Source organism: Sinohyriopsis cumingii, chromosome 6 (genome assembly GCF_028554795.1).
Source record: "Sinohyriopsis cumingii isolate HCF-2022 chromosome 6, ASM2855479v2, whole genome shotgun sequence".
NCBI lineage: Eukaryota > Metazoa > Mollusca > Bivalvia > Unionida > Unionidae > Sinohyriopsis > Sinohyriopsis cumingii.
In genome coordinates, this window is record NC_142966.1 from 82882084 (window position 1) to 82909155 (window position 27072).

Here is a 27072-nt window from a genome sequence, read left to right on the forward strand (position 1 = left end):
GTCATGACAAAATTAGGCAACGGTCCGTTAATTGCTACCCTTGTCATTTCGCTGGTAGGATGGCCGAATTTAGCAAAATACTCGGCACAATTGCCATATCCAAGAAAACTTCCAGGATAACATGCGCTCGTGTCAACGGAAATCATATCCTCGAAATCGTACCTGGTATTCCACAATCCGCCATGGCCGTACTCGATACAGCTACGTTGAATATCAGCAAGATATTCGTTTCTTGTAGGTCTCCACGAGTTTTTCTCTCTGGCGGCGTGAGCGGCAACGGACGAAATTGTGAAGCAATTCGTTAGTAATTGATCGGGATTTGACGAATATTTCACCGCGAGTTTTTTCATTGATTCATGTAATATTTCGTTCCTGTAAATATCGCCGCATGGTAGGATAAATTGATCGTATTTTTCCTCGCTCGAGAATAACCATATCGATATTGGATCAGATGCGCTTATTTTTTTGATAAATCTGAACATGTCATCGGAATTATTATTCTCCGTGGAATTTTCCGCAGATTTACTATCTGCAGGATAAAATTTAACTATACGATCCCGCGGAAATATCATTACCGAATGCGACCACGCGTGGGAATTATGATCGATAATCTCGATTGGCGCTCCTCGGGATCTATACGGCGACGAGTATAATATTTCTCCCGATAACGTTTTCACCGTGATTGGAAATTTTAGTTTTTTACTCAACGCGGCCACGTCATCTACCGATGCACCATCAGCAACGGTCTTCGCCCACGCATTAATTTTATCTAGCCTCAATTGAGTCAAACCAGATCCACGTCGAGCGTTTTTCATATGCTCGATTACGCGCTCAGCTACGCAATTTATCATCGGTGATTCTTTCATCGCAGGTAGGTTTTTTACATCCGGATTGTTATTTAGCCGATAAATTCCATAAACAACAGCACTGGCTGGATACGACCTAGCATAATAAGGACCATCGATTCCCAATAACAATCCAGGTTTAGAATTTTTATCGAGAATAACGTTTTTCTTACCGCCACGCACAGGATCTCGTTTATCGCGAATAATCCAAGTATCGTCAGGCATTTGTGCGATAAATTTTATTCCAAAAATAAATCGCTCTTCGGGATGTTCGATTTTTATGTGCTCGATTATTTTCTTAGCTCGCTCCAGATTCATCGTAGCATCGATGGAATTTGTTTTCCAGGTCGACCAAGTGTGAACTGCTCCATCATCGAAGAACTCTTTCTTAGCTCGATCAACCTCAGGAATAATATATTCTGCCTCATCAAGATCAAATGCGTCCATTGATTATATTTTAGACAAATGTTTAAATAATATGAATCAATGCAAATGGCTATTAATCGGTTCGGTAAATTTCTGTTACAAATCTTGCAGAGGCGATTATTGCGGCGCTCATATACATGCGATTCGGCGTGGTAGTAAAGGACCACAGCGATGCCTAGTTTGCCAAGTTGGCACGCGAGGGAAAACTCGATTGTGTCTGGCGTGTGGAGGAAAAAATTATCGGGAATTACGGCGATATTACGAAAAAAAATCTTCGTCCGTGATAACCTGCGAAGAAGATTATATTAATCGATTTCAAGCTAATAACGATTTAGACAAAAGGAATATCTTATATGAATCCAAAATCAGCGATTCCAGAATCAACAATTCCAGAGAAAATGACATACGAGTTTAAATCTCATCCAACGATCGCCGGATACGAGGCGTCATCGAATGGCATCGTCAGACATATCAAAACGAAGAAATATATTGGTAATATTTGTAATTCGGGTTACTTGACGTGTAACATCAGATATAGTAAAAAACGAAGATGTACAAGTTATCTTAGTCATAGGTTTGTATACGAGTGTTTTTATGGACCTATTAAGGATGGCTTTGTCATCGACCATATCCACGGAAATAAACTCAATAACAAAATATCCAATCTTCGAGTGGTGACGCAGAGTGAAAATTTACTTCACAGTAGTAACGTCGGTAAATATCCGAAATATGCCAAGGCAGTCAAATCAATAAATAAAGAGACAAACGAAGAAATTGTATTCGCATCGATGAATGCCGCTGCAAAATATTTCAGTATCAATCAAGTCTCAGTATGGCAAGTAGCAGAAAAAATAATCAACGCAACGTTCTCCTACAAATTTAGCGAGTGGATCGATTTTTATTATATTCCAATAATATCCGATTAAAAATAAAGAATCGAAGATTCTTCAAGATTTTCTAAATTAATTAAATATTAAAAATTATTATATGAACGAGGAAAACGTAAATAACATTATCGAAGCCATCGAGAATTTGAAAAATAAAAACATAAATTTATCTTCTGATTTGGACGCAGGTAAAATCCGGTCCGAATTTGAGACGATCGTCCAAGGAAAACTCGAATACAGGTACACGCTACCATCCGAATACAAATTCATAAAGAAAATCCAGATTGCGATGTATCAATCGCTTGCGTCTGTCAGCGATGATCAAATCGAGGATTTTGTTAAATTATCGACGCTGGTAGAAAAAGTAAGGTCGAGTTTATCAGACGAGTACGAGTCAAGAAAAATTACTAGCTCACGCGTCAGGCAGCTAAAAAAGCTAGTAGATGAAAGTAAAAATTAAAAATCAAAGATTCTCAAGATTTTCAAAATTAATAAAATTTCTATCACAAAAAAAACAAAAAATTACTCAAATTTTTTTAATTCCCCCGATTTTTATTTATTTTTTTACTGAATTAATTTATTTATTTACTGAAATTTACAAAATTATATAAATTTCTTAATTTTGACTACCATTTACCCCATCAAAAACATAAATTACACAAATTCTTTAATTTTGACTACCATTTACCCCATCAAAAACATAAAATTATGCAAATTTCTTAATTTTACTGATTTTTATTTACTGAATTAATTTATTTATTTATTTACTGAAATTTACAAAATTATACAAATTTCTTAATTTTGACTACCATTTACCCCATCAAAAACATAAAATTAACAAATTTCTTAATTTTGAGTACCATTTACCCCATCAAAAACATAAAATTATATAAATTCCTTAATTTTGACTACCATTTACCCCATCAAAATTAAAAATTTTACTAATTTTTGAAAATTTCCCTGATTTTTATTTATTTTTTTGCCCATTTTTTTCTGGTAGACAGTTAAAAATAAGATTCTTTATTTTTACGATCTCACAAGTAAATTAATACTTAGTGTTTCTCCGCGTATATCAAGCAAATTTCCATTTTGATCCGTCAGTTTGAAATTTATCTTCGACAATAATCGATTGTGACATCGCAGGTAAAACGGATTTACTGGCTCTTTTATTATCAAAAATCCCGGAGAGGCGCTAGGTGAAAACGAATATAAGATAAATCCCTGCTGTACCTGTTCTGACGTAGATGCATCTGCGTTGTAGCTACCTTCAACAACGTCCGCGTGAAGATTAATCGCGATAACCTCCGTTATATTAACGATACCCGGCGAGATATGCCGTCCCTGCCCGGTTGGATCATTATTGTGCTTGAGAATCGATTCTGATTGTATTTTTTTAGTCCACGCGGCATGTAATTTCGGAAATAACTCATCGATGGTATCAACGACGGATTTTCTCATTTTATCAACATTATAACCAGGAAATTTGAAATTTGGTAGCGTTTCCTCGGTTAATCCGAATACTGTCATGAATTTTTGTTTTTCTCCTGAATTTTTGATCAACTTGAAGCTGCTAATAGGAAGAACATAATCGGCAATTGATATATCATCAATTATCGCCCGAATGAACATATCGTGATAAAATTCAATATCATTCGCGAGTTGATTTAAAATCTTCACGCGTTCGATAATTTCGCTGCATGAACCTGATTTATTTAAGATACATTCATGAAAGGATTCCCGCAGTAAATTTAATTGTAATTTATGTTCTTGATTAAATTCGTCGATGGTTCTTCTTATCAAAATACCATCTATGGGGGCTATTATCCTGTTAATGTTGGTAGCGTCGAAGATTTCCACACCGGGGGGAATTTTAGGAAGAGGCAACCACGAGAGAATTCTTTCGTCCCTGAAAGTAAAAGCGAACATTACCAGGTTAAATTTGTAGCTGTTCATGAGATTAATGGCGCTGTGGATTAGAGGCTTGTGTCTGATATCTCCGTACCATCCTTCATCCGTAATAAAATCTGATTTTTTTGGCTCCGGTAGCTCTGGAGGAGCTTCTTCGTGCCAACCTGGAATAATAAAATCTGGTTTTTCTGGTTTTACCAGAGGTGCGATTTCGGGCCAACCTAGAACTGTCCTAATCGATGATTGGTAAATATCGACGACATATGGCGATTTTACTTCGATTATCGATGACAGCGTTGGTTCATGCGCAGATATTTTTATTCCTGGCGTAGCATCGCCGGTTATTATTGATATCCTACCAGTAAGTTCCTTATCGATTTGCTCAATTTCGTAACTGCCTGTTGGAATGTCAACGACGATCCAATCGGGAGTTCCATCGGGGCGGTTTTTATTGGCAAAAACAAGCGAATTGTTCGACGATAATCTACCGAATGATTTCGATCTAATATTGGGCCAGCTGTTATAGACGCGTAACTGTGACAGCGCAATTTCTTTAACGCTAATTGGTATTGGGAAATCGATACTAAATTCTGGCCTGGTTGAGCTTGCCGATATCAGTGTTGTTATCGGCGGTGTTGTTTTTGTCACGATCTGAGTTAGTTCGGACATTATTGATATTTATTTGTTCAATCTCAGAATAGATATTTATCATCATGGAAAATTCGAGATCAGATATAATTCCGTCGTTGAGACTTTCAGAAAGCAGCGATGATAATTTCGAATACGCTTCATTGACCTGGGATAGTTTGCTCGTGTACAGGTATAATTTTTCACTCGTACATGAGGATATGTTTTTTTGCGATAATATTAAGAACACCCGCGATTGTCGTTGTTGATGATATTACTATCGTTGCTACGATCGGCACGATTGTTGTTACCGCGGATAAGATTATCCCTGCACCGGCAATTATTGCGCTTACCGCGTACACAGCAACATCGATGGCAACTAATCTGCGCTGATATTTTTTTATTTTTGTTTGATATTCGTCGAGGAGTTTTTTTAACGAATCCTGCCACGAACGCGCCTGATTGTATCGATAATCCGATGCGGTCATTTATTGATTAGGTTATCTAACCAATTGCGTGTACTCCGGATAAATATTCGAAAATTATATAATAATTGATCGGACTTATCGTGGATCTATCTGGTGGTTCTGACGTAAATATTTCCTCGGAATTTTCATGTAGAAAAATAATTAAAAATCCGGGATAATATTCATCTAAGTGACGATACCTGGTTGTCACATTAAATTTTAACCCAGCGGTAAAATATATTCGATATACGCCAGTAATTGGCGCGGTGAAGCTAAATGTGTTATTCTCGGGTGTCCATGTACCTTTTTGTGTTTTTACCACAAATGGTACATGACAATTAAGATTTTTTGTTTCTACCGCCGATGGTACAATAATACGCGATAATTTTTCAAGATTCATTGACGATATTTTTGTGTTAATATCGTTAATTTTTGTAGCTGCGTCGAGAAGTTTCGCACTTAAATCTCGAATTTCTCCGTCGTACAACGATACATCGACCTTTTGACGCGCCAAATCGCGTATCATGGAAATTTCCTAGTTAATTTTAGTAATATCCTCGTTGATTTTTCTTGTTTTCTCGTCAAGATAATGGTGCGATGTTTTATCGTTTTTCTGACTCATTACGGTTTTTATTTCGGTAATATCGGCGAAAATGTTAGTAATATCCTTGCTGATTTTTCCTACCTTTTCACTAAGATCATCGTGCGATGCTTGATCAGCTTTTTTCTTTGCTAGCTCGTGTGCGGCGGAGGAATTATCGCCGGATGTTTTTATATCCTCGTCATTTTTTTTACTAAATTTAGATAAGGTATCGTCGAGTTTTTTAAGATCGTTATTTATCCTGTTAAGTCTTTTTGTCACTCTGTCCTGAAGATCGTCGTGTAATGCTTTATCGGCCTTCAGAAGCAACGTTGCTGATAACTCGCTATCTCTTTGTTCCACGTCTGCGATATCAGCCTTCAAGGGTAACTTCGCTACAAAATCGGCGATATCAGCGATGGATTTTGATACCGATTCTGATAGGCGAGTAAATTGATCAATACGATCGTTATATTCGTCCCGCCTGATTATATCGGTTATTCTCACATTGCTTGTTTGTAATTTTCCTTCTTTGTTCTGAAAAATGGCAACTTCGTCAGGATCTACTTCTGACAGCGACAAAAGATTATTAATATCCTCCCTCGTGGCGAACTTTGATAGATCGACGTCAGCTACTTCCTTCTTCCTGTAGAGGAATCTTCCGTAAATATCAACCATGATACTTATCTGCGGCGTATTCAAATACGATTCTATGATACGGACTGGATGATTTTGAAATTGCGTCGAGAACGTTAATTGATTCAGGACTGCATATTGGTGGATCCATTAACGTCTGCGTCGGAAGTGTGGAATACCAAATTGGAGCATTTAACTTTGACACGTAATTGATAAATTCTTTTGGTGGCGCTAGTCCGTACGAGTCAAAATAAACGACTTCACGAGGATTAATCGCGTAGGCGACCCAGTGTGTGCCAGGGCCGGTATTTGAATCGAGATTTATTATTCCCGTCTCGGTGGAATTTGGCTTTTCTGGTAGTTGATCCCGCATAAATACGCCTCTGAAAAATTTTATTTTTTTATTCTTTGCTTCGCTGAATAAATCTAAATTTGAATAGGGCGTGCTAATCTTAGGCCGGATCCGTACGGAGGAGGGCGTCTTAGATAAAGGCCGCTTCCCTTTTTTTTACCGTATCGCCCTCCTATTTTTTCCAGTAATTTTTTGCCTGCGTATCCAGCCGCGCTTGATGCTAGACCGGTTGCTATCGACGGAGCAATTGCGGCTAATAATCCGGGAATAGCAGCTAGTAGAGGGAAAAATCCACCTGTTTTGACCATGTCTCTGATGGCACCTATACTAAGATTTACATGAACACCGGAATTTACTGATTTGGCTTTGGTAAAACGTCCATGTTGATTCTTAGTTAGCGATAGTTTGTTAGGTCCGCCCTGAATTTGATCATTTTTCAGGGTTAATTTCACACCGCATCGCTTTGCTGTTGCTGTTTGAAGCTTTTTCATCTGACCCGGGGTCAGAGTTACGCTGACGTGTTCGTATGGCATATTAATAATCGTTTTAATCTAAATTTAGAAAATCTCGATTTTCAACCTTCGATGTTACATTTTTTCGACAGGCGCGTCGATGACTCTCATTCTGCCACTGATGCCTTCCAAAATCATTGTTCTATCACTGAGAATTACCGCGATCGCTCTTGCTGCTCCACCTGTGTTAATCCTGGCTTTGAAATGGATATCGACGACGGATTGTTTTACCAAATCAAGATGCTCCAGGGAAAAGTAATAGATAGGATAAAGAGTATTAAAATCCAACTGTGATATTTGTAATCCTGTATCGATATTTTGATCGCGACCCATAAAACTTAGCAAGCGATGATACGCGCGAGCCGTCGAATAGTTGGCAAAATTAATTGATATTTCCTCGGATGGTTCTTGCTGCCCGTTTATCCTCAGTGATACATTTGTTGCATCGAATCTATCGAATATCATGTGACTGTGAGTTTGATCGTATCTGTTTGCGTTTTGAAGAACCACAAAGATGTGTCTGGGCGCCGAGACGCCTTGTTGTGACGCAATTCGCCAGGTAAATATTCCGTTAATATTAACGTCGATAGAGTCGGTCGTAGTTGTTAGCCAAGACATAACAGACTTACCACCTTGATTCATGAATGACAATATTTTTTCTTCCGCAATTATCGATGGAACTATCGCTGGCATCCACAAAGTAAATTTAGTTAGTAACACCTTACCTTGATCAACAACACCAGGGTCTCTCCAGATGGCTCTGTCATTGCCTGTGTCGTCTCGAACGAAGGAAATTGTGTGTTTTGCTCCGTAAATAACTTTCCTGAAATGTCTGCAAAATCCAAAAATGTGAGATAAAGGAATTTCACAGGAGAATCTTCGATCATCGCCAATTAACATTTTTTCCCGCGTAGCAAATCCAAGGTTGTAATTGGGATTTGTATTCATCATCACAGGTGCAGTGTCGGCGTCAGTATTATTAGCGTGATTTCTCGGTCTACCGATGTTATACTGGATATGATCAGCGTTATTAGAATTATCTTTGGCGAACATCATGCTAGGGCCAGCCGATCTGATAAAATCATCCGAGTATCTGGCTAGACCTATTATCGTCGTTGCAACATCAGCGTTACCCGTGATTGATTCAATTTCTCTTCCATCGATCATGTAAGTGACGCTCTTGAATAACGCCATAATACCGTTATTGACAAATCCGACTTTAGTATTTGCTGCATAAGCGGTATTATTTTGTCTTAAAAGTTCGCCAGTAAATTCGATATATGCCTCAGATGGAAGAAAATATCTTGTTGTATCGTGAACTTGAATTTCAACGCGATTAGGTGCATTTGGTATCACTGCGTCGTACGAGTAATACTGGAAATCACGCACGGATGTGTCCCTGCCTACAGGTTCGTCCATGTCGAATACTTCATTTGACACTTGTGCGAACATTTATTATTAAGAATTATCATCTAAAACGAAGACCACTACCCGATATGAAACTTGTATTTGCAACTTCCTGTGCTAGATCATTTATTTTTTTATTTGCTGCGTCGTTTATAGCTTTACTGACATCAGCCGGCATTTCGCTGGTACTAGGTAATTTAACAGGCTGATTTTTTTTACGAATTAAGTTTGATATTTTGCTTTTGACAACATCGAAACCTTTACTGGCCAAATTACCAACGCCAGAAATAACAGTCTCGCCAATTTTTCCTATTGCTTTTGACGCCATTTGCTTAGCTGTGGGTCCAATTTTAGGGACTACTCTTGTAACGAAACTTTTCACGATGTCGCCGAATCCGTTGCCGTGGATGTATTTGTATACGGGCAATCGAGAATTAGCCACGCGGACCTGTCTAGGTCTACGTTGATGCTTGTGAACGATCATGTTATCTAAATGTGGTTGTTTTAATCGATAAGTTCGTCAACGAGCTCCTTGTAAATGTAGGAATTAATAACACCGCCGCGAAATAATCGCTGACAAATATCGGAGGCCTCGTTGATTATTTCAGAAGAATTGTTTCCGGCTCGCTTTCCTCCGATTAATATTTCGAGGCGAGATACGTCGTTAACAACGCTGTCAGGACAAATAGTACATCCGCTTCCTGTTTTTGGTTTTGGTGATGAATATGGTAATCGCCCCATTAATTTTCTGCGATTTTCGACCTTCCTTCTAAAATTTAAATATTCATGATCGCTTAAATCTATCGGACTCCCTAAACTACCAAAATAAATTACCGCCGGCCATATTTCTGGTCCAAATAAATCAATATATTCCTCCTTTATATATTTTTTTTATTATATGGAGAATAATTTGAAGCAATATCAAATCTATTATCATTATTCATGATATCATCGATATGTTCTTCATTCAGATATTCGTCTGCAGGTTTATCACTAATTTGGCTCGAAGGAGCTGTGAATTCTTCCTTGGTTAATTCTTTTTCCTGAGGTTGAAATTTTATTCCTGGTGTTAATCCTAGGTCACTCTCGTCTTTTTTCCTTTGGGGTCTTTTCATCTTTGGTATTGCCCCTAATTCCAGAGGTTGTAGCTCCACCGAAGATTTTCCCTCCCTTTCTTTCTTTCTGTTATATGCAAATATTCGAAATCGAACAAAATCCGGATCGTCCTCCCTCGCCTGGGGTAATCCAAATTTGGCCCGATATACCGTTTTATACCAAACCTCTCGTGTATAATTTCTATCTAGTCCCTTCTCCGTTAAATAATTTATTCTTCTATTGGCGAAAGAATTTTTCCGCAAATTCTCCAAGTTCCTCAATACTGTTCTTTTCTTTAAATTCGTCTGTTATCCTGGCCCAACCTCCAGTGGTAAAATCTTCTATTAATCTCTCGCGAGATTCTTTTTTTTCCTCATCTTCTTTCTTCTTTTCTTCTTCTTGCTGCAATTGTTCTTGCCGCGCTTGTTCTTGTTTTTGCGCCCTTGCTTGCTCTAATTGTTCTTGAAACTTCTCCCGCCGCGCTTGTGCTTGTACTTGTGCTTGTGCTTGTTGAATTTGTTCCAGCCGATCTGGCACTAATCGAGTGTGTTCCTCAGTGTCTCTCAACACGGGAAGAATTCCGCGTTTTCTGATATCCGGATCTTTCACGTCACCAAGTAAGACTCGCTCGGTTGATTCGGCAACTGGCTTTAATAATTTTGACGATAATTCGGTAAATCCCTGCTCTGCGTCTTCGTAATCACGAACTTTTTTCTTGAATAATTCTTTTGCTGGAATAAGTTTCTTTAATGCTGCTAATTGTTCTCGCGCTAATCTAGCGGAATGAGGCTCTCCAACTGTACTAGTTTTCCGACTCATATTATTTTTAATTATGTTATTTTAATGTGACGTAAAATGGACCAAAGCAGCCGGACAATGCAACAAAAAACAAAAAATTATTCCGCATAATTTATTTCCTGTCTCGGATACTATATTTTATGACACACTCGGTATACCTACCTGATGCATCGAGTCTGGAATGCGCGAAAATTAGATCTCGTGGAAGGCTTTATTTTTGCTTTCTGGGCCTTCTACGGAGAAAGTTCGCGTAGGAGCGTTTATTTTGCTTGGAAAAAATGGTCTGTTAAACTTCCCTGCTGCTGCTAGCAAAAATGGTAATATAAGATTTGTACAAAAACATGTGTGTTAAAGTATTGTACCATCTGAATATAACTAGAGCTGCAACGACTACCGCTACCACAATTAACACTGCTATGACCACCCCAATGATCGTTGGTACGTCATCATGTTTGCCTGTAAAATATATACAAAGATACGTGAGAATCTTTATTTCAAATTTCTTCAGATATAAATATGCCGTTTATACTCATAACCATCATGGCCTACACACCGGAGTTCACACAATACTTTATTCTCCCAACTCCAAATGAGCATAACACATTTTGTCGGTATCTGGAGAAATGAAGGATATTGCGCAGTGTAAGTGGGTCTGTCTTTAATAGAATATATATTGTATACAATGCACTAGTAACATCACACTTTTTACTAAGTTAAGTAAACATTGTACTGCAGGATTAATTATAATTACTGATTATTCCTCAAAGGAAGACTTATGGTATGGTGCCTATTAAATAGATAACGAGGCCTTTCAATCATTTCTCATTAATAATTAAATGCAATTTAGCCACAACATGGGCAGTAAGTGGACTATTGCATGTGAGGAAATATATGTGAACACTGAACTTTAATTCTTCTAATTTCTAACTGTTTTTGGTCTGAGTTTCTGAGTGTACGGGCCATGAACGAGTCTGTGTACAAAGCATTTACAGTTTAAGAAGAGCTGTCATTAAGTGTGAGCGGAGGTTTGGATACCTATATTTCGTTATAAGCATATTGCGTACGTGATAATGTCTTAAACTTTGCGAAGGTTTCAGATATTAGTAGACAGTTTTGCCAAATGATATAACTGTATGTCACCTAATGTCAGTATCATCGGGGTTCAACAGATGTCAATCAACAAAATATGTCTTCCAAGCTGAGTCGAGACTTGAATTATGTCTTGATCGACTCGCAAATCTTCAATCTCACTGTTCTGCCAGATTTAGAAACCAAATTGTAAAATCAATTAATAGCGGCTAAAATTAGAAAAATGGGGCATACAGTGGACTTTGTGGGTGGGGGGAATCCTGGTGCCGGTATGGAAGACGTGTAAATAACATAGCAAACATTAAAGCGATTTGTCGCTAAGAACCTCAGACCCCGTAAACAAAGTGGATACTTTTCAATACCAGGTCTTTCGCAAGATAAAGTCAGATCGTAAGAGATTTATAATCATAGTTAGAAGTGCAGAACGAAGTAGGAAACTCTTGCTTTCTTGTTGAGGCAAACTAAATGAGAATGGAAAAACTGACTTCGTTTGAATTACTTCAAAAATACTGCCAGTGTGTTACTATTGAAATAAGTGAGTTTGTATGGGTTTAGGACCTTTTCATATTGACTAGTTATTTCTATTCCACTTTTACTTTTTTTCACTCGCTTCAGGAATACGCGTATTATATTTTCATATATGTCCAGTGCACACTGCTTTACGGAATTATCTGACAACCTCTTTTTCATAAATTATTGTTGTTGCTCCCTCATGAGGTCAGTGCAATTGTGTTTTTTGCTAATGCGCCCAACATCATCTTTTTCTACGTTATCTTTTTCTCCATTGTTATTTTCTTTTTCTACTCTTTTTCTCCGTTTAGTGTTTGTTCGTTCTCCTCTCTCATTCTTTACAAAAGATACATCTTCTATTTATGTTTACAATGAGTTTCAAAGAGTAATTTATTTTAGCAACATATTCATCGTTAGTGCTGCTTATCCAAGACCTTAAGAAGATTATATAATTATATTGTAAGCCTATGAATGACTGAGATCAGTGCCATAAGAAAAAGATTGTATCATTGCTATGGTGAACAGAGTTAAGGTGTGAGACAGTAGCAAAACCACATGATTTATAAAAATGAAGTGATACTTGACTCTCATGTTCTTGTTTAATTTGATTACCTTCAAACAAATTATTAGAATAACACTTTCGAACACTGGTATATATTAATAAGTATAGACACTACAAACATCAATATCCATATCAATGTAAATATAGGTGCACCTATTTTAGAGGTAACATTTCAGAAATAAAATATGATATATAGCCAACTTTAGCTCTATAACATAAGCATAAAATACTATAAATACAACCGATATCGGCATCCATAATAACAATGTAAGTTTGTTAAATTTCTGAGGTTATAGTACAATCTGTGAATTATGGTGTAAACCCGCACTAATGCTGCTGACATGTAACTCATATTCGGAATCTCTCCGTCTCTATATCATCCGATCCCCTCTATTACATAAATGAATGCAGATATTCCTAGTTCTTTTTCATGTGTCATAAAGTAAAGATGCAATAAACACAAGGCTTGTTATGGTTCTTATAATGACTAAGTCTAGGTTAGATAGGATATATGAGGTTGATGATATGTCAGTGATCCGCTTATCATATCAGCCATCCGGTGTACTGCGGTAGTAACTGGAAACTATAGCGGGATAAAATTACCATCGGAGGACAATGGGAATTAACATTACGGCCTCCAGTTAAAAAATATGACCCTTAGGGGACAATGGGTGTTCCATGTTAAAACATCCATAGGATTAACATTAGCATGACCCTATGGATACGAAGTAAATTAACATTAGTATAGCACTATCAGGGAAAGAAGAAATAAGCATTAGTATGCCGTGTTCACAAAATGTCTAAGGACAAGGGAAAATCGTATGTAAAATACATCCATATGCTTAAAATGATAGGTTCTAGGGGAAATGGGAAAATGAACATTAGGCTGCCTTGCTTAATTTTTATAGAGACAAAGGGAAATGTAATGACAAAATATGCAGGATTTTGCTGACCATCACCCTAAATCTACTGCCAAACACCCATCTTTAATACACACATATGCACCAAAATGTACTGATATACTATCACACAAGATAAAAGGATACAGGGTTTGGAGATTTTTTATTTTGTTATGGAAGAGAAAATCAAAGAAATACGTGCATCAAGCATACAAACATAACAAAAACATTGACAATATTGCCGTAGTAACCATTCTATTCTGAGAAATTATGTATAACTATATTGTATGCTTAACGGTCGTCCATGATTCCAGATGATACTTTAAGATAATGGCCATTTGTAAACAACATGTTTACATAACTAACTTTTGTCATTGATTTTAAGTTGTAAATAAGATACAGACATACCTTTTTAGTTCAGAATATTCCAGAAACAAACTTACTTACAATTTGATGTAATTGTACAATTAGAAGCTATTAATACGCAGTGAATTCCATTACATTCTTTTGCATCTTACATCAAGTGAAACATGTATAAATAGAGGCTTGTAAACAAATGTATTTATTCCTGTTTCATATCAGTCTTTAGGAATCTATGATTAGAGATTGTAGTTGTGTTCATTTTTAAGACGTGATATATTATTCAAATTTATAATTGGGTTTATTAAAGTACTCACTGACTGGGTTTAAACGTTATTTTGGGATTAGTGAAAACTCCTTCAAATATATTCTTGAATATATCATTGTGGTTCACCAGGACATTCAGAACTATTGTAATTCATTTGGAACATTCCATACGTTTGGTCATATAATAAAACATTGATAATTATTTGGGACTTAATTTACAATACTGTAAGTGTTTCTTAAATTTACACTTTGGAACAGAATAATGATTTTACTTAAATTGTTGGTTTCTCTCATTTCTGCTACTTAATTTAAGACCTAAAGTCGTAACAATATACTAGATAGATAGATAGATAGACAGATAGATAGATAGATAGATAGATAGATAGATAGATAGATAGATAGATAGATAGATGGATGGATGGATGGATAGATAGAGAGAGAGAGAGAGAGAGAGATGGATGGATGGATGGATGGACGGATGGATGGATGGATGGACGGACGGACGGAAGGATGGATGGATGGATGGATTGATATATGGATGGATAGATAAATACATAGAGAGATATATATACACAAGAGATTTTCTGCGATTCACCAATGCAGAACCTTGCCAACACGGAAAATCCTGACTGAAATGAAGAATTTGTTTTGAGTTGTACACGCAGTAGATAGACTATTGCAGCTATGACTTTCCTCACTTTATTATATTTTCAAGACTTTATTCTACATCTTACTTCTCCATCTTTACTAGCAAATTATAATTATCAGCATGAACAGACGGAAGAGACTGAGATTCTAACAAAGCCACATAGAAGCAGAACATACATTTATTCAAAACATAAAAGACGAAGAGAAAATGTGACAGGAAGAAAAGGGGTTAAACAATTGATTAGTGATCTTGGGTGGATTGCGTGGGATTACTTTTGCGAAACCCAAAAGAAAGAGACTTTCAAAACTCAAGATTGCGAAATGTTCCATGGCTACTGTGACTACCGAGGTGACGTCAGCAGCGATAGCAGCAACTATTACCATCGCAACAGCAGCAATACTGGAACATGTGAAAATTCTAAAACCGTTGAAATTAATGCTCAAAAGTCTATAATATTTGTCAAACCCAGTAGTCCTTTTTACAACCATCTAGGTCATCTAGGTCTCCTAGAAACAAGACATTTTTTCACATTTGGCAAAAACAAATTTTTTACAAAATCATTTCGCAAAAGGTATGTGTGTATCTCTGAGCATATTACAAATGCCAAGAAACAAACAATAAAGACATGTTATATTCTTGTAAAAAAAAATCACAATAAAACTGAAAATACATCGCGAAGGTTTATTTGTTTCATATTACTGTCTTCCTTATAATTTCGTCACTGGAATATGTTCTTTTGCGGTTGTTCTCTTTTTGGTCTCACTTTCTTGGGACAACATGAAGGCCGATGTACGTTATCTTGACAATGATACATAATATATCTTCTTTTTGTTTCTATAACTACTTGCTCCTGTTGTACAGGTTAATTTTATCTGACGTTGTTGTTATTTGTATCCCAATGTCCTTTCTCTTCACTGTATTCTTGAGAGGAAAAGTCTAGAATTTCTTCAGAGGTCTTGTTAGAGGTGTATTTTTAATGACTGTTTCTAAATATCTGGCTTTTGTCTGCTGTGTCTCTTCATTCATCTTCCCAGGTTTAACTGGATGAATATATTCTCGTACGTGGGGGCACTGCATATATCTAGAGGGGTAACCTTGGTGAAATCAAGCTTAAATCTCATATTGTCATAAAACTATCAAATTCTTACAACGAGACACCAGAAGCAAAGCGAAATCTACCCTGAGAGAATATGTATTATATGTTCACCATAGAAAGTTTGAATATGAGATGACGTATCTCAATCCAACATCATTCTCTTCCATCACCTCCCCAAGACAGAGACAAAATCGTGTAATAATGAAAGTCATTTATTAGCCCTTGAAGAGTATTTCACATTTTACATGCTCAAAAGAAACCGAGTTCTAGAAAATTTAGAAAGATCGCTTATACTTACAATATCAACTTTAAGGATTAAAGTCCCAGGTCTCGGCAGGAATATCAGCTACATTCATCATTGCCGTATTGGAATACATTATGAAGATGTAGAAACGCGTGCCAAGGTACATATCACGTTCGGTTGAGACTGTCGGCTACTCACTACGTTGTGGATGAAACTTAGCACAACTGCAGAATTAATTTTGTCCAAAACTCATGCTTACATTCAAAACTTCCTATACTTAAATGATGAGTTTGCCATGACTGATGCAATAGTTACCCTTCATACTTCACATGACACACGTCTACCTCTTCCACAAACCGTATCGATAACGTTACATTTACGCTTACATTTCATGAGCTGTGCGGTTCTTTAGATGGTTCATCTTGCATTTGTTATTCCGCTTCGATTATTTCCTCGCGTCGGTAACATTGAAGATTTTTGATAGGTTTTCTATTATTGACATGATCGCGAAGCAGAATTGCTCGACATGTTATCCTTCTTTAGCTGCAACAAACACAATCATTTCTAGCCAATTACTATTATTTTACTGGTACAATATCTTTCGGGGGAATATTTAAATTTCCGCCGATTGAGCTTTTTTGGGGTCTGGCATTCGTTCAAATTAAACAATTCTGTCTACGCCATTGAATAGTTTCTCAAACCGTCGTTTTCTTCTTCGTCCAAATGAGTTCTTGTTGAATAACAGTCGAAATTTTATTTTCTCGGTTGAGTCGATGTTGGTGCAATATAACAAACAAGAAGTGCAAGGGGTGTTGATTTGCCGTAGAATTCCACTCCATCGTTGTTAAGTATATCTACACCGGGCTGTGCATTGTGTTAATGGGGGTTTTCTCGTGCTTCTGCGATGATTCCAAGCTGGCTTCGAATTGCTATAGGTACATCAAGGTTATTCCAATTGTCGATTTCTATTTGGCTATTAACAAGATCATATTCCAGTAAATACGAGGTTCGTTTTAACACCGTCTTCATGCATATATGATTCTACACGTGGAACACAATCACTATCAATATTGGCATCACTGGTCACCCGGTCCAACATCTCGTTGGCAAATTCCGCAACCTCATCACATCGGTCAGAATCCATGAATTATATGTGATGATAAATCAAATCTTAAAAGCAACACCAAAGACGATTAAGCATCCTTAATTCAACAAGTGGTGGATGCAAACTAATTTTTTCCCCAGGCTCCGATGACTGTTGAAGTGGCCAATCTCTCTTGATGTAGTGGGAATGTCTCGCACGACATTTGCAGAGAACACAGCAGTACTTTGAGTATTCAGTCTGCAGACCAAACAATAGAGCAAGAACCTTAAAATCGTCACAAAGCTGCCACTGATATTGATCATATGGTATGTGCCTCGAAAGCTGTTTCATATTTGTATAAGTTTCCTTCATATGAACTGCATTACCAACTGGAATTTGTGGCAAAGCATTGTCTTTATGCTACAAAGCAGATTTAAGACTTGTCTTCGAAAAATGAATGAACAGTCTACATTCATATGGATAATGAACGATGTTGAAAGCTGCATTACCAACTGAAATTTATGGCAAAGCATTGTCTTTATGCTACAAATCAGATTTAAGACTCGTCTTCGATGAATCAATGAACAGTCTACATTCATATGGATCATGAAAGATGTTGAAAGCTGTCATCACACCATATATTTGTTTGCAGGCTACAAGATCACCTTCCATGAAGAAGAATGGGACAATATTCTGTTTGACGGTCACAGAAACTCTAACATCACCTGCCAGGAGATTCCACTACTGTAGTCTGGAGCCCAACATATCTGCCTTACTCTTGGGTAGTTCCAAATCCCTGACAAGGTCATTAAGTTACATTGTTTTATGATGTGTGGTTCAGAGGATGATGATTGGACAAAATATGGATCATGTGACATTGATGGTTCAGGACTTAAAGTTTCATCCTCTTCATCTTCTTCGTCTGACTCAAGTGAGAATGATTCTGGTACATCAGCAACCGGCAGTCCTTCTGTCTGGGGTACTGGGCGTATAGCTGATGGAATGTTGGGATAATGTACGGTCCACTTTTTCTTCTTCGACACACAGTTCCAAACTGGAGGCGCCATGCAGAAGTGACAATTGCTGATATGATCTATAGGGTCTCTCCAAATCAGTAGCACTGCAAATGGGATAGATTTCCTTTTCATATTGAACCACAGGCGAAGATATGTTTCACAAGTGTTGCAGCATATGTGTGGGGCCCGCCCCTTTTCCTGATCTCTAATGTTGCAGTGAAAATAAACGGGATATCTTTTCTTAACAAAAGTGATAATACTGAGCTCTTGCGATGCATGTCACTTCACCACAAACATAGCAGAGGTTATCTGCATTGTTCACACATGTATGGGGCATCTCAGGTCACTTTGGCAAAACAGAAATATACCCTTTGCAGTATCAAACACTGACAAATAAGACAGCACGAACTGTAATATTTCTAGAGCTGATTTAGGGCAATATGTTCAGCAGAATGAATTAAGCTTAAGTATGATTGCATCATTCATGACTTCTAGAAATAACATGATTCAATTCATATCATGTATGAGAGAATACCAGCTTCTGATTGAATCATGCATTTGTTTGCCTAAAAAGCATGTACTGTCCATACCCAGCCATAGATTAAGTCATAAATCCAATCAAAGATGTATTTAATCATTTATGGTTCAAACTGAGATTCCTTCCCTTTATTACACATTTATCCTTCGTCATTCCCAAGTGTTGGGTCGTATATACTAACCCAGTATCGTATCTTTAAAACTAGAGCCAATCAATAATTTTAAGTGTCATTTTCTTTCTCAGTGACCCAGCATTAGTAAAATTTGACTATATTTATTTCGGAAGCATTTTAGCTGTAGACCAGTGCAATCAGATGTGGTTTGATTGTGATATCCAATAAGTAGATCTGATGATTGCGAAAGAAAGATGTTTTTGTTGAAATATAATTTTAACGCTGATCAGGAATAATATTATAACAACTCCCAAAGAAACTCCGCTGGCTAAGGACATCTTATGTAAAACATTTGTACTTCATGTACACTGGCTCCATAGCTTATGTGTATTTGCATATCAATATCACTCTGCAAAACTCATAACATTATGCCCATCGCTTCGATTATTCACCTTCTAAATAGTTCACATTCTTGCGAAAAAGTGACCGAGATGTTTGCACATATTACAATACGCAAGTTATTTCTTTAATTTGATGATCTCCGTTGCTACTGCTGTATTCATCAATTGAATAATTAGAGTATTAGCTCGTGTCATTATCTGGTCTGGGTAGTCTAGTCAACGTCAGAGAAATCATCGTTTCCTTCACAATAACATACAATGATAATTCACATTTCTTTCTCATACGATTGACCATGTTTACATCGTTGACGTTCCAATATAATTCCTCTGTTTCATAAGTTATCAAGATGCTCCAGATACGTATTTAAAATATGATACAAGATCTTTTTAGCCTCTTTGTCAAGTCTGTGTTACGCATTTAAACTAAGCACGGATTTAATCTCTTCCGTCAATATACAAACAATCCACTGTTCAGGTAATCTGATCATGAAATCGGATAGGCTCATAAATTCTATCCAAATACTAGTCGCATAATCTGTAAATCTTATATATATATATATATATATATATATATATATATATATATATATATGCAATAAGCTGACAACGAACAGTGCGAAACTAGTATCTAGCTAGTCTGATCGCTTTCGACTCTTTAATGAGTCTTTTTCAAAGGCAAATACAAAACATGTAAGATCTGTAGCCTTCAGTATGTCGGAGAAACTGAAAAGCTACACAAAAGGATCAACCTTCATAGATCTGATTGGATGACAAAGAAGCTGTAAATAAGCCCGGTCGCAGAAACAATTCTCCTCCACTGGAAACACTTTCAGTGATATAACACTCCAGTGGCTTAGTGGTTAGAGCGTCCGCCTCGGATGCGGAAGGTCGAGGGTTCGATCCCCGGTCAAGTCATATCAAAGACGTACAAAAATGGTACTAACAGCTGCCTCGTCTGGCGCTCAGCATTAAGAGGTTAGTGTTAGGACTGGTCGGCCTGGTGTCAGAATAATGTGACTGGGTGGGACATCATGATACATGTCTGCGGCATAATGCCCCAGTGCTAGACATCCCTATAAACTGCCACACTACAGACATTGTAGCAAAATGACTGAAAAATTGTCAAAGCTACGTTAAAAAATCCAAATCACACACTCACACACTTATTGCAATTGCTCACAATCCTAACTGGAGTCCCCAAATCACGAAAGAAAAGGAATCTTACTGGATACGTCGTCTTAGAATATTGAAACCAAGCGGTTATCCCAAGAAGACTAGAAAAAGACAACAATGCACATATAAAATTATCTTGTGCAATCGGCACATTTTCTTTTAAATAATTCTCTAAATTTGCTTAATAGCCTATGACTACTATAACAATGAAATATCCGGGATATAATCTGCCCTGACATAAATTTACATTAAATAACAGATGTCGTTACGGCTCAACAATATCTAGGCCAATACAAATATCTTCCAGTATCAGCAACAAGCTGAAATAAACTAGTTTACACATAATAGAGTTTAAAGGTTGAATTCCTGTAGAAACAGCCATGTAATGTTTTTCAAACAGAACCGTTTTTATGTTTTGTTTGTTTGTCTTGTCCATGCTTTGCATTTGCCTTTGAAAAAGACTCATCAAAGAGTCGAAATCGCTCTGGCTAACTAGATACAAGTTTCGCACTGTTAGTTATCAGTTTATTGCATTAACTTAATCAATCCCTCACACACGTGATCCCTTGCTGGATCCAATGCACGTGAAATTTTTGTCATTTGCCACATGATTTGTATTCTTTATATATATATATATATATATATATATATATATATATATATATATATATATATATATATATATATAAAGAGAGAGATAGAGAGAGAATTTACTTGGTATTAGTGAATAAGGGATATTTTTCTTTTAACTTTATTCTCAAACATATTAGTTGGCAAGATGTACTGCTTAACAGATTGAAGTAGCGAGTTTCTTGCTAGATCCCGCGTGATGTTAGCCGTTACTATTTATGTTCTGCTATATTATGTGGTTATTCGTACAGAAAATATATGCAATAACATAATTCTCTTTCGCCAATTCAAAGTTAAATACCACATTAAGACAATTATATGTTGCGCTTAGCTGGGTTTCAGTTCCAGTTGCCATTAACGGATAGCGACCATATTTACCTCTCGACTACACAAACCTCAAAAAGTATTGACGGCAAATGGAAACTACGAAATGTTTATTCCTGTGAAATATCAAGATTATTTTTCTCTGAAAATCCAATTATTCACTTTCTGATTTTCCAACACAATTTCTGCCACAGTAAATATAAAAAAATTTTTTTACATAGAAAACAATACTGTTTTCATAGTATAGTGGCAATCCATAATCCTATTCTTGCAGCTGTATGCGGTCGCACAGAGAATATATTTCCATATATGTAGCATAGTAACAATCTACGATATAAGCCTAACTGTCAACATATTTTGTTTTGCAAAATCGTTTATCTGACAAAAGGGTTAATTCATTTACGCTATCAGATGTTGTCGGATCAAGAATCATTCACCTGACCGAATAATACCCAGCATGTTTGGGAAGAGCACGCTTTAGAAATAGAAACGGCGACAATAATGACACCGCATACACAAAAATGGAATTATCGGCCTTGTTTGCGACGGTGTCAATGCTATTTAATAACTGTTGTTTTCAAAATGGATAATACTATTTCAAACAATTAACAAACAGCAACGAAAATATTTCACTCTGGCGTTTGAACTGTTGTGTATTTCCCCATGGCACATGCACTCGTATGCAACTGAAAATTTCGGGATATAGAAGGAGTCGATTAACATCAGCGCCTTAAATCTGAAAGCTGTGACTCTACAACGAGTGTGAACGGATTAATATCCTGAAGAGACTATTTCTATTTTTACTAGTAGTATACATAAACATTACGGCTACCAGTATCGATATAAGAAAGGACATTTTTCTACATAATGTAAAATGATAAGACTAACATTAACGTATCATTACAGTGAAGAGATTAACTTCTGAATTGTTATCAAAAAGTGAACTCAGGTCAGGATGAAAACTTTCGTGTCAAAATGGTCGACGCTCATTAAGACTGAATTGTTCTGATTTTCGTATTGTTAGTCATCTCTTTGAAAAAGGTGTTTCAGATCGTCTGCGAGAAACGAGTGAGATTTCCAAATTAAAACACCATACAGTCCGCGTACCACTCTTCAGTATTATAATTAGAGACTTACACGACGGAAAGTTCATTTTCAGCATTGGCTCCTTCTTAGAACGATGAGTTCGACATAAAACCATGGGATTGATCCACTTTCTTAAGTTCCATCCCGTTGCATGCGCTGATGTGTCCTGCTAGGAAATTGGTGATGTGCCCAGCGACAAGAGTGATGCAGCACACTCTTGCTCTACTATTGCAAGCGATGTCCTCTGTGTGCCCATTTATTGATGCCATCAGTGCGCTTACAAACCACTGTGGATACCCAGAACTTGAGCGTATCAAGAATCATTGATCATACTAGGGTACAGGTAACCCATGGCTTTGCTAGCTTTTTTGTTTTGTTGCATGATCCAAAACGTTCAAAACGTAATGGTCTAAATATCTGAGATGAAATACTCCCAAATCTTTAACAAAAGCAACATTTATCCACTTTGATCACGGAAAACAAATACAATGTTTCGTTTGTTTCGAGAAGCTCCACGAATGAAATTATGAAGATACAGCTTATCCTGAACGTTCAATATGGCTCATGTAGCTATTCATTCTTTTTCTGAAATCAACGGTGTAGTAAACACATTGATATGCGTATATCTTTAATAATACATTTTTTATACCAATATAAACTTTTTGGAATATAATCCTGCCAAGGCTCAGATCACAATTATTTTCCTATACAGTCTCTATATTTGTTTCTCAGTATTGAACTTTTCTCTGTGTCGAACTTGTAGCAAGTCATATCTTAAGCTAAAGTACCTTCAGCGATAAGCTCACGGTGACTGACGAACAATGTGTTATAATCGGAAAGAGATCTTTTGTGCCAGTACGTATAAAGACTTCTAAACACCTTCTTATATTCCGCATGCCATGGGTTCTACAGTTAGTGTTGCACCTAACCTTATGGAGAAAGTCAATGATTCGAATCAAAGTTTAGAGGACTGCCAAGTACATTGAAACAACTGATTCCACAACACGATACGATTCCTTTAAAATGAGAACTACTTTTTGTGTGTATGTTAGTAATTTCTTGAATATAGTTTACCGGCAGATTGTCTGTCGTAGATCTTTAAAAGACGTGACAACCGGACGTTGCGCACAAATGAATTATTCTGTTAAAAATTGTGTGATTGCTGATTAATACTACTTATCTCACCCTGTGTGAAGAAGGTAATTGTCACACTTTATCTTCCTCTCATAATTAAGAAGAAATGTGTACGTATTAGACTACACATACGCGATTTACGACTAGAAAGATGTATGTGATTGGTAAAGTCTTGGAGTCAACATATTTGGACATAAGAAGTCGCTGAATGTAACAAAGACGTGTGTATTTTAAAAATAAAACATGAACTTTGTTTCACCGTAAACATTTTGCTACAGAAAGACAAAAATATTAAAGATTCAAAACACGTTTGTTCAATTGTGTTCGACAACGTATCGCGTGGTGTTATAGTGAGTGGCTATTGCATTATACATTACTATAAGAATGACATGGATAATCCATTTCGTTTACCTCCTCATTCAGCCAAAGATTGTGATTCCTGTTCGTAATCACCAGAGCCAATGCTTGTATGAGAACAAGAAATTCAGAACGAGCCTTAGGAACTGTTTATTTGACCAAGACAGATAAATGCGATTAGGACGACATTGTAATGTTTTTCGCCAAATAGCGAAAAAGATAATTCCAGTCAGTCAAAAAAAAAAAAAAAAAAAAAAAAAAACATGTTTGTTCATAAATGATGATTTCTTGGAAAGTAAGTTATGATAATCACTGAGGTGAGCATGAACGGGACAGACCTTTCTAACATGATATTACACCTGCACACCTGAACCTGATGAAAGGACGAAAGTAAACTGTAGTACTATGCAAGGCATGGACGGAACTCCACCGTTGGTACGAACAAGGAATACCTCACTTACTCCTTATTCCTAATCTCACTGAGATATCACACTTACAGCATGAGTTGCAATTGATGATGGATCAAACAGATTTGTTAGAATCAAAAACATTTGCAACGGTATGGAAAATTACTGCAACGCCTTAAACTATTCAAGTAGTACACAAACTCAAATGTCTACCCCAAACAGTCTACGCATATTAGACGTAAATCTGTGACTATATGAACGATATACGTACACGTTGCTCAAATCCATTCAACGAAACATTCCAAGAAGTCATGCCAAATTATTAGGAATCGGCCATCAATGGCAAACCGATTTAGCAGGTGTATCTGATCTAGCTTAGCTCAATCGAGGTTGCAATTATTTGCTTTATATCATTGCTCTGTTTTATAAATCGGCTTGGGTGGTTTCTTTGACACACAAAGCTATTACAAGCTTCAATAATTATCTCGAACAAATTGGTCAAAATCCAACGAGAAGGTCAGTGGACAAAAACACCTAATTTCTCAAACAAGCCTTTCAAAAAGAATTGGATCAAAACGATACATTTATTTTTTAGCCGCTGACAATCTTGAATTCAAAGCCAGTATTCTCGAACGTTTTTCAAGACCTCTGATTGAACATATGCGGAAATATTTTGCCCATGAGACTTCTCTCCAATACATCGACATGCAACTAGGTCTGGTGAATATTTGTAATCAGTCGTATCATTGCAGTATGGGATGTACTCCAGAGGAATTGACCCTTCTAACGAAAGTGGTTATGGAATCGATTATTGCAACGTCGGAGTCTAGAGTAAAGAAATAAATGTTAAACACAGGATATAGTGTTCACATCCTGAAAAGAAAATACACGTTTGAATCACCAAACTGAACGATATAATTGTTTCATGTCATGAGACAGGTGCTGGTACGTTACACCCTGTAAATTAATTGGAAGATATTAATGGGGAAGCATTGAAAGCAATGTTTATATTGCCCTAGTTGCAACGAGTGTTTAAAAAAGACTACAACATGGATGATACAAACAACATTCTAAGAAGGCAAAGTCCGTACAAATGATATAGACCAAATTTCGATTCTTGAATTTCATCATCATAAGCCATTATTTGTGAGAGAAGTAGAAGAAACGAGCCTGACGTTAAACAATGAACCCACTTCTCCGAGTTCATCCCAGTAAGAACTACAGAAACAGTGAGTGTGGTTTCCAGAACGTATTACTAAGAATTAAATATTCATTTTATGACAGGTCTTATTCGCAGGTTGTGACACTGAAGTACAAACCGGAAACTTGAGTTTGCACCAAGGGGATAGACAAATGTGAATTATTGTGTACAGCAGTTGTATCTTTTTCCCAATTCCCGTTCAAATATACTGAGAGGGTGAGTAACCTCTGCTTTACAATTACATACAAATGGATAAATTAAAAACCTGAATATAAATGTTTAGGGTTTAGTCAGCTTTTGTCAATCTTTAAAACTAACAAAACTAAATGTTTGCCCCCATGTCAGTTTGTTAACTCATGTTGTATGTTAAAAATTGTCCTAATTTCATTTACGTGCAACAGGCAAAACGAATTAATTATAAGCTATATTCTTTGATGTTCTCATTTGAAACGACTTCAGAAAGATTTTAAAGGTTGAGAATAATCCATTTAACAATCGTTACAGTATAAGGCAAACATAGAGTGTTGCAAAGGAGACCAGGAGAAAAAGTTCGTAGTAGATAAAAGACTGCCCAAACAGGACTTGGATCATACATGCTAAGTGTATCAAGATCCTGATCCATTAATTACGCCTGAGCTTAGACTATCCTGGAAAGACGGCAAAGAGGAGGCTTATGACAAAATGTAAGCTGGAGACATATTGAGAATTCAGGATTGAGTAACAAATATTGCAAGGGTTTAAGAAAGACAGCAGGGGTAGACTTTATTGTAAATGGTCAAAGGAAATTGTTCCAGCAAACAGGATGGGCAACACAGCCAACCATGAGTCATATATGTCTTGGAGATTAACTACTTTGAGCACCTTCACCCCACCCCAGTGAAAAATAAAACTGCGAATGATAAGCCAAAGCCAGTTACCGGCTGTCATCAGCTACTAATAATTTTGGCTTTGCAAGCAGCTGTATTTAGCTTCACTGCCAATTCCTGTCATATGTATATATATATATATATATATATATATATATATATATATATATATATATATGTGTGTGTGTGTGTGTGTGTGTGTGTGTTATCATTTCAACACAATTAGTAAATTAGAGCCAACACAAATTATCACCGTATCACGTAGTAACTTACCTTTTGCCACATCACCGGACATAACTGACGTTGAGCCTGTAATATGGTCACAAGACGTAAGGCCAGGTGTATAAGAGGAAGGTTTTGATGTTCGCAAAGTTGGCACTTGAGATAACAAAGTTGTCATCGTTGTCGTTCTCTGACCTATAAGGATTTTAAAATATCATCAATTTTTAATTCAATGGTCTCTCTGAAAATTTGTATAAATCTCGATAGAGTTCTGTGTTATAATAAACACACATTTATTACGCGTA

At 36.7% G+C, this 27072-nt stretch overlaps 1 protein-coding gene across 1 annotated transcript in view; it reads right to left on the reverse strand.

Annotated features, from left to right (window-relative positions):
- The window catches only part of LOC149797335 (uncharacterized), a 51950-nt gene that overhangs the window by 15028 nt on the left and 9850 nt on the right, over positions 1 to 27072 (reverse strand). The window contains exons 3-4 of the mRNA XM_089962059.1: positions 26819 to 26962; positions 10903 to 10996 (exon numbers count right to left, since the gene is read on the reverse strand). Of these exons, the coding sequence (XP_089818185.1) occupies positions 10903 to 10996; positions 26819 to 26962 (238 nt within the window). The remainder of the gene's footprint in view (positions 1 to 10902; positions 10997 to 26818; positions 26963 to 27072) is intronic.